The sequence below is a fragment of the Cyrtonyx montezumae genome, unplaced genomic scaffold (assembly GCF_038088225.1).
Source record: "Cyrtonyx montezumae isolate F1298 unplaced genomic scaffold, pur_monq_1.0 scaffold_3, whole genome shotgun sequence".
Lineage (NCBI taxonomy): Eukaryota > Metazoa > Chordata > Aves > Galliformes > Odontophoridae > Cyrtonyx > Cyrtonyx montezumae.
Window position 1 is genome coordinate 149,328,488 of NW_027072034.1, and position 22,937 is coordinate 149,351,424.

Consider the following 22,937-nt stretch of genomic DNA (forward strand, 5'->3'; position numbering starts at 1 on the left):
ACATACAAACTAGTATACGCCATGTTTTAATGTGGAAATTGTTTCCTGTGTTTCTATACTGCATTGCTACAATGCCAAATCACGAGGTGTGCTCTAGTGTTGTAACTATTCTCAGTGATAGCAGTTAGAAATGTTCACAGTTATGTACTATGTGTGTCGTCGCTCCGACAAGTCTGGGAACTATATGGTGCTGCCTGACGTAAAGAAACTGCACCAATGTGGTGTGGCAAAAGTTCCGCTTTTGTTGTCCTGTACATCTCCTTATATCTTCTTCCACGGCTACGCCTCTTAGGGTCTACCCTTACCTTATCTACCAACCCCGTGTCGCCACATTTTCTCCTTTTGCTTCCTTCTGTAACTACTATTGTTTATGCTTAGTCAAGCTTAGCTGTTAGTTACTGTATAAGCGTAGTCATTAGTTACTGTGGTTGCTATGGTTACACCTTATTGCTTTTTCAGCTACTACATATGTGTAATTCAATTTAACAGATATCCTTTTTTGATAATATTTCTGAATATTCAGAAGTACTCAAAAGTTTGAACCTGCAGTTATTATAAACTTGTACTTTGCTTGTACCGTCTTTTTCAGAGTCTGGCAAAGGAAAGTCAGAAAGGCTTTTCAGATTTGAATGATCTTCCTGTCAAACATAAAACACACCATGTCCCAGAAAAAGCCTTACTACAGGTTTGTGATAAGTAGAACACTTCTGATGTACTAATTAATTTCTATGTGCGTATATATATATACATTGGTTGATATTTATTATTTTATTTTTGTTGACATGCTTGTGTGATGGAATCCTGTCTACATTCTTCTAGCTGCTTCAGTCTGGGTCAGGTGCAACCCCTGAAGGATGGAGGTATTCTTTTTTTTAATGTCGGGCAAGCATGTATTACACGCCCCATTCTGACACCCAGAAGCTTCTACAAACTGATGAAGAACATGAAATCAAGAAATTTGTCAGAGAGATGGAGACTAGAACTCTTGAGAGAAGTAAAGGGGCTTGTTTGCAGTGGGTAGGAAAAGTTAATGCAAGTCCTGAAGGTGATAAAAAGCAGTTGATTTTCCCAAAGAAAGACTGTATGGCGATTATGCAGCTCTGTAAGACTGCGTGAGCCCTGAAAGCAAGACTAGAGGACAAGAATCTACTACAAGGCCACGGAGAGCACAGAGGGATTTCTTTCCAAACATTCTAAATCAATATGTTTATATTTGTTTGCTTGTTGAAAAGGTTGCTTTGTTCATTATTTTTGTGCCTTTACAGAATGTAGCTTGTTAATATACCAACTTCTAGAAAAGGAGGCAGTTCTACCCAGATGCGGGAAGCTCCAGAGGAAAATTAGTCTTTGTTTTTAGACTGATAAAAATGTGTATAATTAATAGTGCTTAATCTGTGGCGATATTTAAGAAAAACAACAAAATTATTAAACATAGGATGTAAGGCCTTTGGTTTTAGAGGACAGTTTAACTACGTTACAGATTTGTTACTGTAAGTAATTGCTGTTGGGTGATATACTGTAAGTGCCAGTAAAATGTTTTCTTCTGTAGCTTATGTAGAAGCTTCAATTTGTCCTATCATATCTCTCTGCTAATTTAATACTGAGAGAAGATTTAAGTGGCATTTCAGTAAAACACAATGTATTTTTCTTTTTAATATTATGGACTATGGAGTATAGTGAACTCAAATTTTGTTTTTTATCCAACAAAGCTTAAAACCCAAAAACAGATACTTAATTTTAATCATATGCCTAATGCCACTGAAGTCACAGGAAGCTTGAATCTGTAAGCCTTTGCATAGTTCTAGTGCTAAGTCATGCACATCTAACACAGGGAGGCCTCACAAAAAACAAAAAAAAAACAAAAAAAAACCAACCCATACTTTAATTCTTATTTATGTCATCCATATCATTTCCACTATTGGTACATATGGTTTTCATGGATGTGAGATTGGTTGATTTTGGCCATGTCCATCAGTGGGGTTCGTCTGTGCTATTTTCTTAGTACTGGCTCATTCAGTAACCAGTAAATTCCGGCTGTTAAATGATTCAGCCGTGGGCCCCTTCCAGCAGCAGTAATATCTCTCCTAAAGAGCTTGGAAATCATAATACTCATACCTCTAATTTCTCAGACACTGATACAAGTTAAGGAAGAATCTCCAGGCTGAGCTTTTCTTCGAAAACAAAGCACTCGAAGGGGAATGTTTCCTCCCATGGAAGTGTAAACTCCAATAAAACAGAGGGAGATTAGATTTTCTGCATGAGAAGTAAAATGAACAAAATTTGATCTACAGGGTTCAGTTTCCTAGTAAGATAATGTTATATGCTAACATGATTATATATGCATTATTATATATATACAATATATAAAAGATAACATTATATAAGGCATTATTATTGCATGTGTCCATACCTATCAGACTTTCCATAACTATAAATAAGTAACTGATCAAACTTTCAGAAAGTCCGAAGTCTATAATACCATTCTTTCTTCACTAAAAAATCTCTCTGGTAATTTAATCTTTCTATTAGTTCCATAATGATCAATATTGACAGTAGCTCTCCTTATTTTCCACTTTGGGAGTGAGTTGTTTCTTTCTTCTTAATCCTCATGCCCTGTTTTTTTAGCTTCTAAATCATCAGCTCCAAGTACGTTGTTCTCATAAAGTACCTCTTCTGTTTTGACTTAGAGGCAAAAGCAAAACTGATAGCAGTTACTTACAGCTTAAAGTTATTTACAGCCATATTGGGTAGTGTATGTAAATCTCTGTCTCAAAATGTGAGGTTCAGCTTGTAGGCTGAAGCCTTAAAAGACAAAATTATTTGTTTAAATTAGCTGAGAACTAGTCAGCTGAGCAAGTACAGCCGTTGGTGTGACCTACAAAAAGCAGCATGGTGTAGTGGTTTTGGACTGCCAACTGTAACTCATTTGAGGAGTAAAATCCTTGTTATTAATAGCTCAAACAAGAAAGAATAGCTGTTTATCTTATACTGCCTGTAGTTCTTTTGAGAGGGTAAAGATGATGGCGCATCCTTTTTCTTAGTTTTCTGGGATTCTTAGTACTTGAGAAAGGAGTGGAGGAGTGGTGGAGACTCAGTCATGTGAGTGCTGCTGCTGCAAAGAATCAGTTCTCACATACATAATATCTGTGCACACAAAAGCCAGAATACACATAAAAAAATTCAATGAGTGATGACTATTGTGTGGTATGCAGCCATTCTTTTTGATTAATACTACAGATCTACTGTAAAAATAAAAAAAATAAGATTTATTTTCTGTTTACATATAAAATTAATTTTAAAACCATTATAAATCAAATATACTGTCAAGTGTTACCTCAGTGGCTCAGCAGAAAACATTAATGTTTTCCATTTCTCATATTCCAACTCTGAGGTCTGGATCTGGAAATTGAGGAAGTTTGCCAGGCTAGACATTGGTCCCAACATAGAGAATGATTTTAGAATGGTTGTAGTACTTCAGTTCTGCAAATGATTAGGATTACAGTATGTTAATCATAGAGTGATAGAATGGCTTGGGTTGGAAGGGACCTCAAGGATCATCAAGTTCCGGCCCCCTGCCACAGGTAGGGCCACCAACCCAGGGCCCCATCCAACCTGGGTTTGAACACCTCCAGGGACAGAGCATCCACAGTCTCTCTGGGCAGCCTGTTCCAGCACCTCACCACTCTCTCTGTGAAGAGCTTCTCCCTGACTTCCATTCTAAACTTTCCTGCTATCTTATATAATATTCAGTATATGATCTTACTCTTTGAGTCTTAAGTGCATTTTGTATTTTCAGATGATTATAATATAATACATATTTGCTTCTGTAGTAAAGGTATTAAATTTTACCATATTTTCTCTCATTTTGTTTATTGAGTATCTTCTAAACTGAAACATGAGTATTGGCAGAAATATGATTTGGAACTTGGCCTTAAAATGACAGGTGAGGAGCTATGGAAAAAGGTTGCCAAATGCTATTTACTTTCAGTCTCCTATGTCTTGAGCTTGCTGTATCCAATTTTATTTACCAGGGCAAGATCTTTTTGGAATAATTAGCTGCCACTATTTAATGTTTCAGAATGATGCTTGTGGTAACAGTATATTTTATATACTAAACTGCCAGTATAGCTTTTACAAGTGTTTTAATGTAGACGAAATGAAACTGCTGACAGTTGGAGGAAAAAAAGTCAGTTTAGAAACTCATACTCACCTTTCTCCATCACAGCTTTTGAGTAAAGCCGTCTTTTCATATTCTTTGTTAAGGCTGTTGATTAGAGAAATTAGTGACATTCTGTGTGTTTAAGAACTTAAGAATACTAAAAAGTATTTAATTCGAAAATAGCTCCTGGTTGTTTTTCTTCTTTTCAGAATAGATGTGTGTATATGATTTACTGAAGCTGTGCTTCCTAAGGAGTAGCTTTTAATATCATGTTTGTCTGTTTTTCTGACCTAGATTTTCCGTTATGTAAATCTAGTTGATCTAACAAGATGTGCTCGTTAGCCAAACCTGGACACTACAAACTCAGAACAGTTCATTATGGAGTGATGTAAGTAAGATGATAATTTTCAATATTTTATTGCAATTTTATTTACTTTTTATAAAGAATGAAAAAAGGAGGCAGGTTATTTTAAGAATGCTAAAGACCTAGGATATAAATCTGATCCCACATTCTGACCTATTCTACTTGGCTTGATGAATAAAAAAAGTTGGAGCAACTGAAACAAAGCTGTTTGTGCAATGTCGTTATGAAACCAGTGGAACTGAAGGGACAATTGGCTGCTAATTCTTGGCTACAGTCCACTAAATTCAGACCATTAAGTGGAGTGTCTTAAGCTCCATCAGTCATCTGAACAGCTGCTTACATTTCCTACTTTCTGCTTCAGGGCAGCTGCCTGTTGTCTGTGTGAGGTTTTTTTAAAACTGAACTTCTGATAGTAGTAGAACTTAGTAGTAGTCGGGTAGAGATAGTGATAGGAGGATGGTTGGACTAGATGATCTTATAGGTCCTTTCCAACCTTATGAACTTATGAACTTATGAACTTATGAACTTATGATGTGTTTTATTTTTGTGTATATTTTGCAAAGTGACAGCTCAAATTTGGAGCACCAACACATAAAAGACACTGCAGTGCTCAGGTGCTAGGTGTCTGTAGCCTTTATTTGGTCTAGTCTTAAATTACTGTGATGACTTCTTCATCTTAAGGAAAAATATTAAAATTTCTGATCATTTTAATGTAAGAAGAACATAGTCCTGATAAAGAGATGGAAAAAATTCTGAACTCTTGTCTTTCTGATACTGTAACACCTTCCAAGTATTTATACACAAAAATAATGCTGATTAATTTTTTGAAGTATTTGGGTAACAAGCTTGTATTATAAAATATACAACAATCAGAAGCAGTGTATCTGCAGCAGATTGTACAAAAATGGAAGAGAAAGCTTTTTACTTTTTTTTTTAATTAAAAAAAACATGGAAAATTGTCCAAAAAAGACATATATTCTTAAACTTTTTTAATGTTGCCTTTCCCACTGTTACTTGAAACACTCAGTAGTCATCTTGTTAAATCAATTTTTAGCAGTTTTTAAAAACTTCTTTAGCTTGAACTTTTGATAGATACTACAAAAAATGATGGTTTTAGTCAAAGATCTAGTTACCCCTAGCCTGCAGCTTAAATCAATAAAGGATTCTTCCGCTAAAACTAAGGTAACAGTTTGCCACTTCTTGAGAACTTGATATTCAGTAATTAGGGAGAAAATCTTTAACAGCATTAGGATTTTTTGCATCGTAAAGACGAAAGACAAAGTAATTCAAGTCTAATATTTTTACTTGCACAAGGTATTTCTGACATCCTGTCTTTTTGCAGTTCAGAACTTGCCTCATCTCTGTGATTACTGTACACATATGCTTCCTGTACACATAAGTATTTTCAGTCAGCTGCCTAGTGTTTGATACATGTAAAACAAAGATATTTCTGCGTTTTCAAAATTTTATTAATTCAGTGCTCAGTTGTAACTTCCTATTTTTATTATTGATTTTCATAAATATATATATTCTGCATATACTTACATACATTTTTAGCACTAATTAAATATGAATTGCTTAAATTTTTAGGTAGATTTTTCATCAGTAAGGCATAAAGTTCAGGACAATATAGTAGTAAATATATTGCAGAAGAAGCATCCTTGTGTACTACGCTTGAGCCTTCGAGGTTGCTATTCTCTTCACTGGCCAAGCTTTAAAAGCATCAGTAAGTACTATACAGGCATATATGTATTTATTTATTTTCACACTTTCTTTAAATCAAGTCTTCACTTTAGCTCATCTCATTTTGCAGCCTGTATTCTTTTCTAGTGGTCATAATGAAATAATTGAGTATGGGATCTGTAAAATTTATTTAAATGTGTCCTCTTTCCCTCACCACAATCTGTAAGCCCAGAACTATCCATACAACTGAATATTGCTAGAATGCCACAGAGTGGTTTCTATTATGTGTGAAATACTGCAACATGACAAATAAGATTGAAATGCAAATGTATGCTTAAATATACCAGAGTGCCAGAATCCAACTGCACTGAGATAATAGAATTACAGAATCTCAGACCTCTGTGCCCATCTGGCCCAACCCTTGCCCAATAAGGGATGTGCAGAGCAGAGTGCCCAGGGCCACATCCAGCAGAGATGTTTTTCAGCTGTGTGGCCCCCAATATGTACTGGTGCCTGGGCTTGTTCCTCTCCAGGTACAGGACTTTATACTTCTCCTTGCTGAACTTCTGGAGATTCTTGCCTCTTTCCCTAGCCTCTCAAGGGCCCTCTGGATGGCAGCCCACTCTCTGTTGTATTATTATTCCAGAGTTCAGATGATAACTATGTACCAACTTAAAGTCAAGGTCAGGAGATGAAGTTCATGGGAAGTTTTGATGTTCCAAAGAAATAACTTTTTTTATCCCAAAGAAACGAAAAACAGATGCATAAAGATCTGTGCTACCCAGTTACAATCCTTTGGCACTTGGTGGAAAAATGTTTGCCTGCCAGTCATTCTAAATAAATCAGAAAACATGCATGGTGTCTGTTTAGATAATGTATTTTGCTGACAGAAAACCCCTGGAGAATCATTATTTTAGAAATAATATTAGTTTCTTCAGAATAAGATTAAATAAATAGACTTGTGAATCTATGTACATTGCATAGCATTGCTGACTTGGAAGGACAAATATCTCCATCAGTATTTTAGAAACAGGTTTGGATTGCTTTTGTCCATCATTAATTTTAAATTTTCCTACTCTGTTTACAGAGTAGCACAATTCTGGCTCTTCTTGCAGGATCTGTTACCACTGGAACTGTATGGTGAGAGTTCCTCCTTGTGTCACTTAGAGATAACAACTGCTCAAAATCTTTGAGTGGTAGCTGTGGAATATTTACAGCACACTATCCTTCTGACAGGTTAAGATCAAGCCAAATTTTGTCTACCTTTTATCTTCAAATATATTTTTCTAGACTAAAAGTAACTGAGAATCACAGGATTTGTCAAGATATTAATGTAGTGCTCAAATCTTTGTGCAGATAATAGGTACTTGATTCTGCTATCAGAAGAGTTCCTCTAGATGTGGAAAAATCATCTGTTAAAACTGAGCAAAACCCAAGGGATGTTTTTTGACTCCCAGAACACCTTTTCTTCAGTGTTTCTCTAACAGTAGAATATTACTGTCTCTTTCCTAGACTGCATTTATTTCCTGGACTGCATTATGCATTAAAAAAAAGAAGAAAAATGTTTTTATTTTCCAAAAAAAGTGTAATTTGATGTTTTGAGCTTACAGTGTATTTATTATTCTATCAATAATACGTTATTAAAACTGTTGATGCAGCATATACCAATTTCAGTGTGTTTTCTTTTCCTTTAGAAAGTGATTGTGTAATTGTGGATGAGAACAATTTGCTCTCTGGAGTGGTGATGGAAAAGAATAGTTGGCCAAGAAAAAAAAAATATATTTGATCATGGTTTTGGCTTTTAAATCAGAGGGTAGAATAACATTCTCAATGATATCAGCGTGCGAGTTATTTACTAAACTGATTGATTTCAATATTATAATGAACTCTAGCAGATAATAAAATCAGAAAACCAGAATGAATTATACACAACCAGATTGTTTCCATTCTGGGGGCTGGACTTAGAAATGTTACACCCTTTTATGATGTTGTTTTCCTTATGCATTTGAGTCCAAAACTAAACCATAGTAATGTTTATTGCGTGACATTTCCTGCACTCTAACATTTGCTTTCCAGTGTGTCTTCTGGAAAACATGTCCATTAGTATTCTACAGTAATATATTATTTTAAATTTTGTGTATCATATCTGAGCTCTCTGTGAGAACTTTGCTTATATGAAGTTCTGGGAACTAATTCTTTAGTGCTTGTCATAAAAAAGACAGAACATTTTTTTTCAATTAAGTCCTCACGAAGAGGATAACAGAACTTCTATTGCTTCTTTAGAACACTGTGCTATTGTTAATAATGTGTGTTGATATAAAATCAAGAATTTCATGGCATTGCAGTTGTTCACAAGTGTACGTGCTGCCAAAAAGCAATGACATGAGTAAGGAGTGGTTGTAAAGTGACGGATATTTCTCTCTACTAAGAGCAGGGTTATAAAAGTCTGATAGAGAGACATGACCAGATTTTAGAGTTGAATACCTGTTTGAAATTCTATACATTAACTTTGAAAATTTGCAGGTTATATATTTCATAGTGTCATAGAATCATCAAATGGTTTGGGTTGGAAGGGACCTTTAAGATCATCTAGTTCCAACCCCACTGCTGTGGCAGGGACACCTCCCTCTAGATCGGGTTGCTCACAGCCCCATCCAGCCTGGCCTCCAACACCTCCAACAAAGGGGCATTCACAGTCTCTCTGTGCAACCTGTTTCAGTGTCTCACCACCCTCACAGTAAAGAATTTCTTTCTAGTCAATCACAGAATCACAGACTTGTGGGGGTTGGAAGAGACACAGCACTTTTAGAAACACTTGAGCTGTTTCTTGCAACTTTGAAGATACCCAGTAATTCCTTCTAAGAACGAAAGATACTTGTATCAGCATTCCATTGCTAATTAGAGTAATAAACATATTTATTCCATTAAAGATCACTACTGTTGACCATACAGACCACTTATGCCATTGAAGCTCTTGTGGGTGACTTAAAATTTCTGCTGAACAATTTCTCTATTTTCTTTTAGTGATTAAATATCATATTGAAATTCTTTTCCTTTGACATTTCTTCTGCTAGCAAAGTGCACCGAACTGTCTTCTCAGTTATACGCTACAGATGTTATGATCCTTTCCATTGGAACATCCCCCAGCTACAGTTCTGACCTCATATTTCTGAATAAATCCAAGATTACACAGATTTTGGCAATGGGCTTTTATTGTTAATGGTAAAATCACAGTGATGTTAGCATGCTTTTTAGGACTGTTTGACTTGGTAATCTTGTTAATATTTTTTGTTTGTAAATTAATTAACTGCAATTTTTAAACATTGCTTTTATTTAAAGCAACTTTGTTATGTAGTGTATGCACAAAATGGTAATCATTATTTAATGTCTACAAAGGAATGTTATGTGATTCCAGCCCAGACCGTCTTTGGCAAATGAATGTGTTGTTGTGCCAAAGAAAAATGAGTACATGACATACATGAATTACAGCTCAGCTGTTTGTGGTGTTACTCCACCCACTCAGGGATCTTAGAGATCGTTTAACCTCCATGCATGACTGGGAATTGTGTTTAAAAACTGCCGTTCATGTTCATAGTGCAGGAGCTAGGATTTCCTCAGAGGGATTTGAAGTGTTTTATCCCCATTAGTGGTCAGACTATTGACATATGAATTCATTTTTCTTTCACCTTGTCATGGCCAAAAGTGATGCAAAATAATCCTTTTTGTGTTTAATGTGCGCTGTGCAGAAAGGGGCCATGCTGCTTTAGTGTAGTGTAGTTGTTCCATCTGGACAGCACTCCTAGTGCATACTGTGTTTCAAGAAGACAAGCAGCACTATCATGCAATTATTCTTTGGGTATGGACAGGGAAAGAAGGGGGAATCAAGAGAGGTTACTGAAATAAACTTAAAAAGCGTGCAAAGGAAGACCCTTTGGCTTCTTTTAGATACAAAAGTAATCCTGGAGCACCTGTAATTAGAGAGCACAGAGATAAAGAAATTGCAAAATTCAATTCTGGCTTGTGGCTATGTTGTTTCATGGAGAGTATATTTTTTGTTTACAGTAGATTCCAGAGAAGCTCAGAGGAATAGAAAATAAGCCTGTAATTCTGACTTGCTTATCGACTCTTAATTGCTTGTATTTTTTTTTCAAATAGATTTTGGTTTCTTACCATGAACTCCTTCATTGTCTACAATCTTCATAGTTACTATATATTTTTCCTGTTCATGCAGTGTTTTCTCCAAGAATTTGCTACTAGGTTATGTCCAGAGAACATACTACTCTGCATATGCTCTTGCTCTTATCTAATATTTCCATTCCTGTATTCCATTAACTGCCTATTTTGCCACGTCCCCAATGTGAGTGTCTGAAAATGCCAACATAAAGAAAACTGCCAATTTTTTCAGGGCCTCTTCCTCTTTCTCTCTCTCTTAGCTCTTTCTGTTTCCCCATCGGGTTGTACTTAAAAGTGTACAAATTCTAGTTACTTGTTTAAAGCTCTAGAAGCCATCTAAGGAAAATAATAGCTGTGATAGAAGTTCAGCATTCAGTACTTTAATCCACTTTATGGATTCCTACTTTGATCCACTCTATGTACTTGAACTTCACTTTGATGTAATTGCATGACTCTTTCTTTGTTATCTTCCTGGATCTTGTGGGATTACACTGATTTCACAATTCCACACTGAAACCATTATTTGCAAGATAGGTGGTGAACAATGATCAGAGGATTGTGAGGGGTGGCACAGAGTCCAGTTGGAGGCCTGTACCTAGCGGTGTTTCTCAGGGGTCGGTGCTGGGTCTGGTCCTGTTCAACATCTTTATCAATGGCCTTGATGAGGGGATAGAGTCCACCCTCAGCAAGTTTTCTGATGATAGAAAGCTGGGAGGAATGGCTGACATGCTGGAAGGCTGTGCTGCCATTCAGCGAGACCTGGACAGGCTGGAGAGTTAGGCAGAAAGGAACCTGAAGAGGTTTAACAAAAGCAAATGTAGTCTTGCACCTAGGGAGGAATGACCACATGCATCAGTAGAGGCTGGGGGGTGAGCTGCTGGAGAGGAGCTCTGAGGAGAGGGACCTGGGTGTCCTGGTGGATGACAGGTTGGCCAAGAGCCAGCAGTGTGCCAAGGTGGCCAAAGAAGGCCAACGGGATCCTGGGGGCATTAGAAAGAGCATGGCCAGCAGGTCAAAGGAGGTGAACTTCTCTGCTCACTCTGCCCTGGTGAGGCCTCACCTGAGGTATTGTGTTCAGTTCTAGGCTCCTGAGTACAAAAAAAGACAGGGATGTCCTTGAAATAGGCCAGTGGAGGGCTACAAAAATGATAAAGGGTGTGGAACACCTCCCTTGTGAGGAAAGGCTGTGAAACCTGGGTCTGTTCAGCCTTGAAAAAAGAAGATTCAGAAGGGATCTGATCCACATCTATAAATATCTAAGAAGGATCTAAGAAGGGAGAGGCAAAGGGACAAGGCTGGACTCTTCTCTGCAATGTGTGGTGATAGGACAAGGGGAAATGTCCACAAACTGAAGCGTAGGAAATTCCGCTTAGATGTGTGTGGGATCTTCTTCCCAGTGCAGTGACGGAGCAGTGGCACAGCTGCACAGAGAGGTGGTGGGGTCTCCTTCTCTGGAGATGTTCAAGACCCGCCTGGACGCCTACCTGTGCAACCTGGGCTAGGGAGCTGCTTTGGCAGTGGGTTGGACTCGATGATCTCTAGAGGTCCTTTCCCACCCCTGTGATTCTGTGATCCTTCACTGTAAGCATCAACATGTCCTTCACTTTCATGTTGCATGTGTCTGAGGTGCCACTAAACCTTCTGTGCAGGTAAATTTAGACAGCATGTTCAGTTGATCATTCCCTCGAACCAAGGATCAGCAGATGCAACATTTTCTGGTGCCAGTGTATGAGAACTTGATATTTCCAACTATTATGCCACTGTTTGTGGTCTTCAATCTTGATTTCGCTGCTTTTCCAACCACAAATGTCCTGCTGACCAGAGGTCAGAGATCTCTCACTCAACTTTCCTCATATACTCTTTTCCTGGATTGCCTTCCTTCTCCTCTGACTTTGGCCTATCTCAACATCTATTTTTTTCTTCTTAACACTGACTCTGTGCAGAAATTATCCTGACATGGTTTATAAACTCATTTTTTCCTACTCAGCTTTTCTCTGTTGGCTGTATTGCTACTAACAGATGTTCTACTGTGGTTCCATTGTCTGTCCTTTTCAATCATTCCCAGTAGTTCAATTCTGTACTGAAAAAGTTGTACAGAATTTGAGAGGAGGAGTTTGTTAGTTAATGCTGGCCATGATAGATTTCTTTCTTTTGGCACTTTTAAAAGATTCTAGAAAACGCCCTATTTACTGAATATTGCTGGCCAAATGAGAATTTCATCAGTGTTCTGTATTCCAAGGATTCTCTTTAAAAATCATGATAATGCTTAGGATATTCCTAGGAACAAAGAGGTAAGTAATATGTTGTTGTACAATTTTTTAAAGGTATATAGAGCATGGTATAATATCTAAAGTATTCAGTTTATCTGCACCATTAAATAGATTTAATCTCAGTTATGGAGGACATGAACAAATACAATTAATAATCGCATGTTTTTACTTAAGATTTTTTTTGTATTTCCACCATGTTTAACTTTTTTCTTATATTTTCCTTTTATTTCATGCAAGCATGAAAGTGCTGAGTACTTTGTATTACGTTTCAAAACCAAAACATCTGACTTTTTGGGATTGTGGCTTTAGCACCAGAGCAACACACAAGCACCACACGTGTACAGAGCTTTAAAAGGGCAAGGTTTCTCCCAGGAGTGTTTCAGAATTTCTTCCATGATAACCAACAGATATTTAAAGGTTTGGCCCTGAAACTCTTTCCTGCACTGCATATTTGTTACTTGATCTAGGATTTCATTGAGCTAGGATTACTGATCTTTTAATCCAGCATGTTCTACTTGTCTGGGGAGTTACTTATCTGTCTTTAACAGGCAGTAGGTCTAGTTCAACATTAAATGATGCAGAAATTAAAAAAACAAACAAAAACAAACAGAAGGATTATGTAGGAGTCTTTCAGTAAAAGTAGCTCTTTTTGGTAAAGGAATACGTAGCAAGGAACTTCAGAGATACTGACTGGTTAGCCAGGGCATTTCTATGGCTTTCTGCTAGAATCATCACAGGTTTTAAAGAATATATGTTCACATAGACAGCTGTGTGATAGAGACACTGTGATGTGCATTTTTACAAATGAGATGTGGGAAGGGTAAACTTTGAGAGTATCCAGCACTTACATGCATACTTACCTTCAGTTTTGGTGGGCCCCAGCAGCTTATGTGCTCTTCTTCATCTAGAAGGGACATCAGGTAATCTTTGTCAAGCTGATATGGCATCTAAAATGCTTACTAGGAAAGCTTCAGCAATATGATCATGTGGAACTGCATCTTGGGAACTAACCATGTCCTGGCTATTTCTATTTTCAGGTAGCTCAGGTACAGAAGGGACAGAAACTGGATGGTTCAGTTAAGACTGAATAGGAACACTGGTAAATCAGCAAATAGAACCCAACTTCTGGGTTTGGATGTCAATCAATATAACAACCACCATTCCTTTTTTTCTAGAACTGTATTTAAGTCTTCCATGTTTGTTTTTTTGTTTGTTTGTTTTTTGTTTTTTGTTTTGTTTTTGTTTTTTAATACAATTAAACAACAGGAAGCTGATACAAAATCTTAAAAATGTGTTCTGGGAATATTTCAGGAAACTGATAGATACAAACAACTGGCAGTACATTCAAGAAAGTTGTGTGTTGGTCACAACCCTGCAGCAAGTCCATGTCAACACATAAACTGCATTCATACATGGTGTTGATACACAGCTCCTCCCCACCACATATCTACATTCATGTCTATCCATTTCTACTGCATCGTTTTGATTTTTTAACAGAAAATTTCACAAGAGTGTGCAGAACAGTCAGAAACAACAACTTATTGAAGAATGCTGTGTAACTAATGCCATTCTGTCCTTAACTGCATCAAACAGAAATCTTTATAGACAAATAGTCTTGTAATCAGTACAGTTAACAAAAATGTAAACAGCGTGTTGAGTTTCTTTTTTGTTAGAGTACCAAATATTTGATTTTACTAAAAAAGGGTTTCCTTATTAGCCTAGCACAGTGACAATTACACTGTGCTTTTTAGCTGTTTGAACTGACTTTTCTTTGTGTCTTTCCCATTCTTCATCGTCTTTGTCCAGATCAAAAGTTTCTGGATAAATGGGCAGCTTGTCTTTCGGACACTCCTCATAATAACTCCGAACATATTTTCCAACAGACCATCCTTTGTACTCCTCAGGCATTTTGCATTCTAGGCCGTTGTAGTGGACGTTGTAGTGATGCTTCAACCAGTAGAAAAGATAGTGAATGTTGTAATCACATCTCCAAGGATTCTCTCTCAGCCACAGAATTTTCAGAAAGTAAAGATCTTCCAGTACTCCATATTCAAAATTCTGCAAGCTGTTGTTAGATAGATCCAGCTCCTCTAAGTTATTGAGCCCTGAGAAAGCAGCTTATCAAAAGAAAGATATTTATTTGTAACTTGTAAAGGTGAATTAAAGAAAGTAAGCTTATGTGCAACAGGAAATAACTTTTTCATAACTTTGTTTGTTTTTACTAAGGAGTACAAAAAGACTTTTCAAACACAGATTTTTAGAATATGGTTCATACCTTGAGTAATGACATATATTGTCCTGAAAATGTCAACATTAGAGTGATTGTGTTGCTGATAAGTTGTAAAACACTTACGAAAATGCATGAGTGTAGTATAGTGCCAATGGGGATGAATGAATATTTGAGTTACACATAGAATTCTAATGTTCTTTCCATGAAACGGGAGTAGAATTACAGGAGCTGACTGTATTAGAAAGAGGAGGAGTAGTTGTTTTAATATGTTTGTATGTGGTTGTGTAACAATAAGTAAGTAGCTTAATGTCATGGTTTTATGATTCTTGGTACTGGTATTCCACATCATAACATCATGTGGTGCATTTAGAGTTAAAGAGTTAATGCTCCAGCTCCATGGATCACCGATAGTTCCAGGTATACCTGTCTCAGAAGAGAAGAAGAACTCCATTCCCCAGGACTTTGCGATGCTTTGCGTTTTTACGTGTTTGCACTCAGAGGGAAAGATAAAACTGTCTGCAGTCACGGGACACTCTCTTTCCTTTGGGATCGACTCAGCAGTGGATGCTCGCTGCCGTCCGCCTTCAGCGTTAGCGTAAGGCCTTCGGTTTATCGGACACTCGCTCATTTTTTTTATTTATTAGCTTCAATTCCAATTATGATGTATTATATTGTGTTATTTTGCTTTCTGATATCTATTTAGTAAATTAGCTTTCCTCCTAAGATCATTGCTGCTGTTTTGTATTTAGGCTCATCTCCCATCTCCCTTTTCCCTTTCCCCCTTCCTCTTTCCTGGGGCGTGGGTCCGTGGGTCCCCCACACCAATCATCACGGAACCGGGCCGAACCTGCCCGTAAACCGCTGACACTTAATGATAATGTTTCTGAGTTGTATTTCAGAGAGCACTTCATACTTTTTTGCAATTTTTCTTTCATGACAGAAGTCTGAATCTGAATAAGTTTACCATGTGTAATGCTAAACCTCAGAAATAGCATTTTACTGCTACTACCACTTTCTCCTACGTAACCTCTGAAATACTACTAGAGAAGACTCTACTGCTTCATTATTTATATCTCTCCTTGTGTTTGCTTTCATAATGAAAAATCCAATGCACATAGGCAATAAGCAAACTGCTAAACAAGCTTACTTGAGGTCTAATAATACGTAACGTAAGAGCAATTATGTGTAGCATTTTTTGATCAGAAAGTTTTAATTCTTTTGATTTGCCTATTAATTCATATCCATTATTATTTAAAAGCAGCATCCATCATATTACATCTTTTTTAATTTGGAAATCATAATTAAAGGTATTAAACTATTTGTCACTTTGGTAAATGGTTAGCCTTCACTCTGCAGAATTCCATTTTTGCATTGGCTGGCATAGTGTTAGAGGGCTGCTGAAATCAGTCACTCTTCGTTGACTTGACAATTTATACATTTCAGTGCAAACCTTTGTGAGTTAAATGCTACGAAAGGTTACATTTGCACCAACTTCTAGATTTTTTGGTCCTTATTTCTTGCACATTTGTATAAGACAGAGATTTTACCAAAGCTTACAGTTTATAAAACACAAATAACTTTGAAATGAATATTTAAAATTATTCTCACCAGGATCAATGTAAGTTATTCCATTACTGTTTAGGTTTAATATCTTCAGTTCACTGACGTCTTCAAACTCTTTCGGTCGTAGTTGTCTAATTTTGTTGTTGGACAAATCAAGTTTGACGATATCTGGAGGTATGTTACCTGGAACTTTCTTTAAATCTTTAAAAATGGAGAAGAGAGAATTTGTATCAGTTTCAGGTTATTCCTGCTGCTTAGGGTTCACATTTGCACACAGAACTTTGCTGGTCTCACATTATTTCTTTTCTTTCTCTTTTTTCCCCAGTATGTTTTTTCAGCTTCTGACTTTGATTGCTATTTTCTTTTCCATCTTTGCATTTAACATGAGAGTTGCTGTCTTCATTACTGCTTATAGTAAAGCCTATTTCGGAGTTTTGTATTTTTATTTTAAGAGAACCATACTATTCATTTGCATAGGAATGGAGTAGAATGTAAAGACCCCAGACTAATGAAAGAAGGGTGTAAAACTTGTAAATTAAAAACAAGAATCAGCAGGGTAACTGTGTAAATAAATGTTCATTGCTAGGGGAACATATTCCATGATCAAATTACAGTGTACACTATTACATGCATTGTTTTGCATTGCCAAGAGGTAACATTTTATTAGCAATGAAAGTGATTGTTTTCTTAGTATTTAGTAATATGTGTAGTTATAATTATACTCCTATAATTATAGTTGCTTTTATTTATAATAATGTGTTTTGTTACAATACCTACAGTTATTATTTGTACAAACAGCATAGAGACATTTCTAATCTATGAGTTTGCTTTTTTACCCTACTTGTATGATTGGCATTTCCGGAGTAGCTGAGCAGATCTCAAAGTTTTTAAAAGTTACTTTTAAAAGAGTACATAAATAATAGTTTCTAGTTTGGTAGTTAAGGGCATGTTCTTTAGATGTGCCAGGTGTGGTTTGAATATTCTCAGGATAAAGTTATTAAACCTCATCTGAGGTTTTTCTGTGTACTAAATGTAGTGTTCTAATTTTGAGTTGTTAGAAGAAAATGAGTGGTAGCACCCCTTCTTTGACTCTCTTTAAATAGAAGAAAATTCCTGGATCTGTGCTGAAATTGGAGGTGTCAGTACACTTCCAAATTGTGAACATATCTCAAGCATCAGGCATTCTTGAGACTAAATACATCAGAGACTTCCTGATTATATTTGAATTTCAGTAGAGCTTTGGTATGATAAGTATCTGTATTATAAATATGTAAATATTATAAATGCTCCTGCCTGCTCTGTTTGGAGTGTTTCCTGCTTGTGCTGACGCCAAAGTTCAGGGTCTGTTAATCACCAAATGAATGAACATAATGCTTGAATTCATACACTTGAAGAGTTTGGCTGTTCTAGAATGCAGATTTTTTTTTACATCTGCTTTTGTGAACCCAGATCATTTTGCAGAAAAGCAAACAACTTTTGTTGCTTTTTTTTTTTAATCAGACAAGGACATAGGATATTCTAGTTCTGAAGCACTGTCATCTCTGATGTATCACTGATCTGATGAGATGCGAATAAGAAGTTCTTCAAAAAGGAGGACATACATATATTCATATATTTATTTTAAAGAAATATTTACATTTTTAAGATATCTATTCATGAGCATTCTGACATTAACTAAAAGGTGATGACCTGATGGTCAAAGTGCAGGCCTTATCATTTCTCTTTAGAGATGCATAGTAATGCTATCCTGCTTGTCACTCCATCCCCTCAATTGAAAAGAGATAATGGATTTCAGCTTTTGAAGGCATCTTAATGATTTGACAGGCAATAAATTCTCCTCTTGCTCTGAAATCTTGTCCATGTGGATTTAGAAAAATTTTTGGTTTTTTTTTTCCAGGAATTTGGGTCCATTGTACTCCTATTTCTGATGAAAATTCCAATGAGTTAGTGCATCTGCTGCACAGTAATCGTATGCAGGGACAGTTAAGTATGATGCTTTCATCAAAGATTACCATATGTTCAGAAATCCCAAATATTCATGGGATATGTGCATCCAGCTGCCAAGCATATGCACAATAGATCTGATACTTCCTAAATGAGACTCATTCATTGTGTACATGCAAGACATTCAGGAAGTCTAGGGGTGATAGAGCAAGCCTGAAGGAAGGAGTCCTGTACCCTGTAGTATGCTCCTGTGGGTGCTGAAGTAACTTTATTTCTTTGTTATTACTACAGTTATTTATTTTTCAAATTCTTTGAAGCTCTTAGGAAGAGGAGACAACACTGAAGGTCACTATGGACTTAGGGGAAAAAACATAACATTTTTCTTGCCCAAGGTTTTTGAGTATACTAACGTGTTCCTCTCATCTCTTCTATATCACTGAATGGGAAGAGATAGAAAGTCAGTCTTATGTCAATATTTATATTATAATAAATGTATATGTAGATGTACATGGATATGTACATGTATAATATATGTATATAATGATATATGTACATAATAATATATACCTTTTTTTGTTCAGCTTTTGTTCAACATTATTTTTAGAAACACGAGTTCATTGCAGATGTAATGAAGATCATGTCATAATTTGTAGTATAATAGTTAAGATCTTATTCACAAGGAGAGGAAAGATAAGGAATTATTAAGAAATTATTGTTAGTCAATAAAAAACATAAATCGTTAATGAAAAGACATAGCAAGAAAGGAATTCAGCCGTGAGAAAAAGATGAAATCATCGATATTATTTTATGGCATACATAGCAGACAAGCCATGTCATCGAATATTGAAATTATTAATTCTTTATATTTAGGTAATGTGTCCAAAATTAAAGTTCAGTAGTGATATAAGTCACTGTTAAAGGAAATAGAGGTTTAGCAAACACATTGCAAGACACAAGTAGACAAAACATACTGCAGTGACCTTGTTTTGCAGAATATGCTTTCCAAGAGTTGGGAAAATAGCTCTCCCTGTTTGGACTACTACTAATGCTTTTTAGTTCAGATTTTATAATGCTAAAGGACAACTCTCTTCAGAATTGTTTTGTTCCATGCTTTGTTTCACTGTGGTATAAAATATGAGAAATATAAAGCATGAATAAATGTGCTTTTTTGTACTAATATATGCTACAGCTGGTTTACCCTTAGGGCTTTACTGTGGCTTTTAGGAGCCAGGGATGCATTTGGGAATGGAATAGATTCAAGAGTCTGCAAAAGATTTATTGAAGGCACTTCAGCTTTTGTGTGTTTGTTGGGTGCAAAAAGAAAGAACACAGAGGAGGTATTTCTTTACGAAAAAAAGCATACATTTTCTTCTTTCAGAAGAAGAAATCTTGGAAATTACATGTGAGACTGTAATGGCTCTTCTTTGCGTTTAGATTCCTTTGGGGATTGTTAGCACCTCTGGCTGATCCAATCCTGCTTTGCCTAGTATAATAATAGTATGCTTATAATATTAGTATGCTTGTCACTGTAGTATCTGAAAGTTGAGGTGCTGATGGTTCAGTAATTTATGCATAGGGTTAATTTAATTCCTGTTGATTTTCGTCAGATGTGTTATACTAGGGAACTGAAAAATATTTGAGAGAAATATTTATGGTGAAGAGACAAATAATTTAAGTATTAGTTAAAGTAAGTCAAGCAAGTACTGGGCCATATGAATATGTCATAAATAATATGTGCAGCAGTAAAGGAACTAGAATATGAAAATAATTCATTCAGTTATAAGGATTTATACAAACCTTTTCTCTTGCAGTTCAGAGTTGGTACAGGAAACACATACATGTGGCACAAAGAAGAATCAAATTCTGGTTTGGTAGCTTCAGGCTTCTGTTTTATGTTTTGGGGATCTTGCCTGTCTTCTTCACTACATAGCTGTTCAGCTTTTATCTGTTTTAGCTTCTGATTTTTCAGTTCTATTGGGTGCACACACTTGGCATAATTTCCCAAATTCCTGTTGGTTGGAACCTGTAGCATTGTAACAAGAGTTTCTAGTTCACAATTGCAATGCCAGGGATTATCATAAAGACGTAGGTAGTTTAGATTGGGTGTATAAATAAAAATCTCCTCGGATAAACTCTTAATTTGGTTATGCTGGAGTAGGAGTGTGGTAAGTTTATTCAAACCAAAGAAAGCCTGGCTCTCAATTTTTGATATATCATTCTGCTGTAAATCCAGACTTTTCAATACTTTATACTTCGAAAACATATTATTCTTCAATTTACGAATTTTGTTTCTCGCTAGCAGCATGTGCTTCAAATCCTCAGGCCAATCAGGTGCTACAAAAACCAATTTTCTTTCCTGACAATCTAGGTATTTCTCATGAAGGTAAATGTATATATCACATGGTAGGCCTTGGGCATTGCGCTTAACAGTGCTAGATGCTCTTCTTAAGATGTTTTCTCTTTCATTCTTTCTCAAATTCCTATTTCTTGTCTTCCTGAAGTCAGATGCTTTACAAAGAAGTAGTAGTATTATAATTGTAATGACTTGCATCCTGACATTCAGCTTGCCCCACTTTTTTGTGACAACTGGGAGAGAAGAAAATGTTGGTTGTCTTAATCAGTGTTGTCCAGATCTGAATAGGCACAGCTGGGGTATGTGGTGTCCCTGTGCTGGAAGAAAAATAAAATATTAGAACAGATGATATACACCTTTCTTGGGGGCTTGTGCATAGTATGCAGCTTGCAGTAAATTACACTACTTGGAAGTTCACAGTTAGTTTGAAAAAGTAATGCTCTTTTTCGTTGTTTTTACTGTCTGTGATCTACTGTCATTTATTTTGGTAAAATATGAAAAATGAGGCTCAGCGCTTGATAATTGATTTTGGTCACAAAGTTTTCAGGTGTTTAAGAAATGTAATCAGACTGAGTCTTCTTTGTATTTAAATTCATCATGGAAGATGGTGAATAAGCTTAAAAGAGGAGCTTGAGGCTAGTATTTCTGCATAGTGACCTCCTTGATGTTCCAGGAGGAACAATATTCAGTAGGATGTAGAAGTTGATCTACATCCCATGTTCCTATCAAACCCACAATATAAAGTACATTTGTTTTCTGCTTGACTCCCATTTTATCCCAACCAGCTCTGGTATTACTAGGTGTTTCTTGTGGCCCATGCCAGGTAGGCAGAGTTACATAGACTGCTCTAAGAAGGACCCAAATGTAGTGATTTCCAAAAGTGTATGAGCTTATTGTGTCATTTGAGAGTGGGCAGGATGCAAAGGAACGTGAGGGACCTGAAAATTGCTTGCTTCAAAATGCTTCCAGGTCTTCCCACTTAAGAAGACAGAAGATAGAGGGGTAAGCCAGAAGCTTTTGTCCAGGAATTATTCTTAGAGGAAGATAAGGACTACACCATGCAACCATGTCCAAAATTGCGTTAGTAAGCTTTTAGCCTATGTTTGCTCCTGAATTTCCAATAGTGATCCTATGCACTCCTTTTTATGCAGTTGTTTTCAGTAAATTTTGGACATAAAGTTGTGTTTCCTCAGAAACATTTTGGTCTTGAAATTTTTATAGTCTGATTTTTTTTTATCTCATTAATTTCCTACTTTTTGCTCGTTAGTATCACTCCTTCTTAAACCTTTTTTTTTTTTTTTCAATTCTTCACTGTTTGAATTGTCTAGTTAATTATTTTTTCTATGCTTGTGGACATCTTTGTGTTATGCTCTTTTTTTTTACTTTAGTACTTCAGAAGACAGTAGTACAACCCAATCTAGAATGCTGACAGTTTCCAACATTGTTTTGGTCTCAAAAACCTTTTTCTCTGGCAGAAAGGTTCTATTATAAAAAATCCAATAATGAATAAAATCCTGAAAGCAAAGCAATTTGTTATGCTTAAGTATAATGAAAAAAAAAAAAGAAAGAAACAATCCTATCTGTGCATGCTGCTGCATACTTCTAAACCATGTGACCTGCTGTCAACATCAACTTTGACCCCCCTTGGATGGATTCTCCATTTTTAATGCTGTACTTGCCAGTTCTCCACCAGCATTAAGATTCTGTTAATTCATAGTGTGCTTTACACTGATGACTTTATCCCTCACATGAAAAATTAGACTGGTTACTTTTCAGAAGTCATATACTAGTCATTGTAAATTGATTGTGTGTTTTAATAACATCAGTTGTAACTGGGATCCTCTCTGTTGTTTTGACTTCTCAATATTTTTTAACATTCAACATTAATTCTATCCTGGAGTGCTTAGAACAAAAAAAGATAAGAATTTGGATGATGAAGCATAATAAATAATTATGAAATATTCTTTTTTATTTCCATCTCCTGAATCTGAATTGGCATTTATTACCAGTATTATTCTGCCATCAAATTAAATTATGCTTATCTGTATTATCAAAACACGCAACTCCTTTCTGTATAAATTACAGGTTCACATATAAAATATGTCTCATTTAGTGTTAAGGCAAGAACCATATAAGAGGTATATCATTTCTGTGGCTTAGCAACCTTAATGATGATTTTAACTGCTTGGATTCTTTTG

At 36.1% G+C, this 22,937-nt stretch overlaps 2 protein-coding genes across 2 annotated transcripts in view; one reads left to right on the forward strand and one right to left on the reverse strand.

Annotated features, from left to right (window-relative positions):
* FBXL13 (F-box and leucine rich repeat protein 13) overlaps positions 1-22,937 on the forward strand; it is a 74,856-nt gene that overhangs the window by 12,444 nt on the left and 39,475 nt on the right. Inside the window, 4 exon segments of the mRNA XM_065740936.1 lie at positions 590-685; positions 4,454-4,494; positions 4,496-4,551; positions 6,118-6,249. Coding sequence (XP_065597008.1) covers positions 590-685; positions 4,454-4,494; positions 4,496-4,551; positions 6,118-6,249 — 325 coding nt within the window.
* On the reverse strand, positions 13,920-21,048 carry LRRC17 (leucine rich repeat containing 17). Its single transcript, XM_065743653.1, has 3 exons — positions 20,184-21,048; positions 16,488-16,643; positions 13,920-14,766 (listed from the first exon to the last, which is right to left on the reverse strand). The coding sequence occupies exons 1-3, from the start codon at positions 20,935-20,937 to the stop codon at positions 14,363-14,365; spliced, it is 1,314 nt and encodes a 437-aa protein (XP_065599725.1). The 5' UTR covers positions 20,938-21,048; the 3' UTR covers positions 13,920-14,362.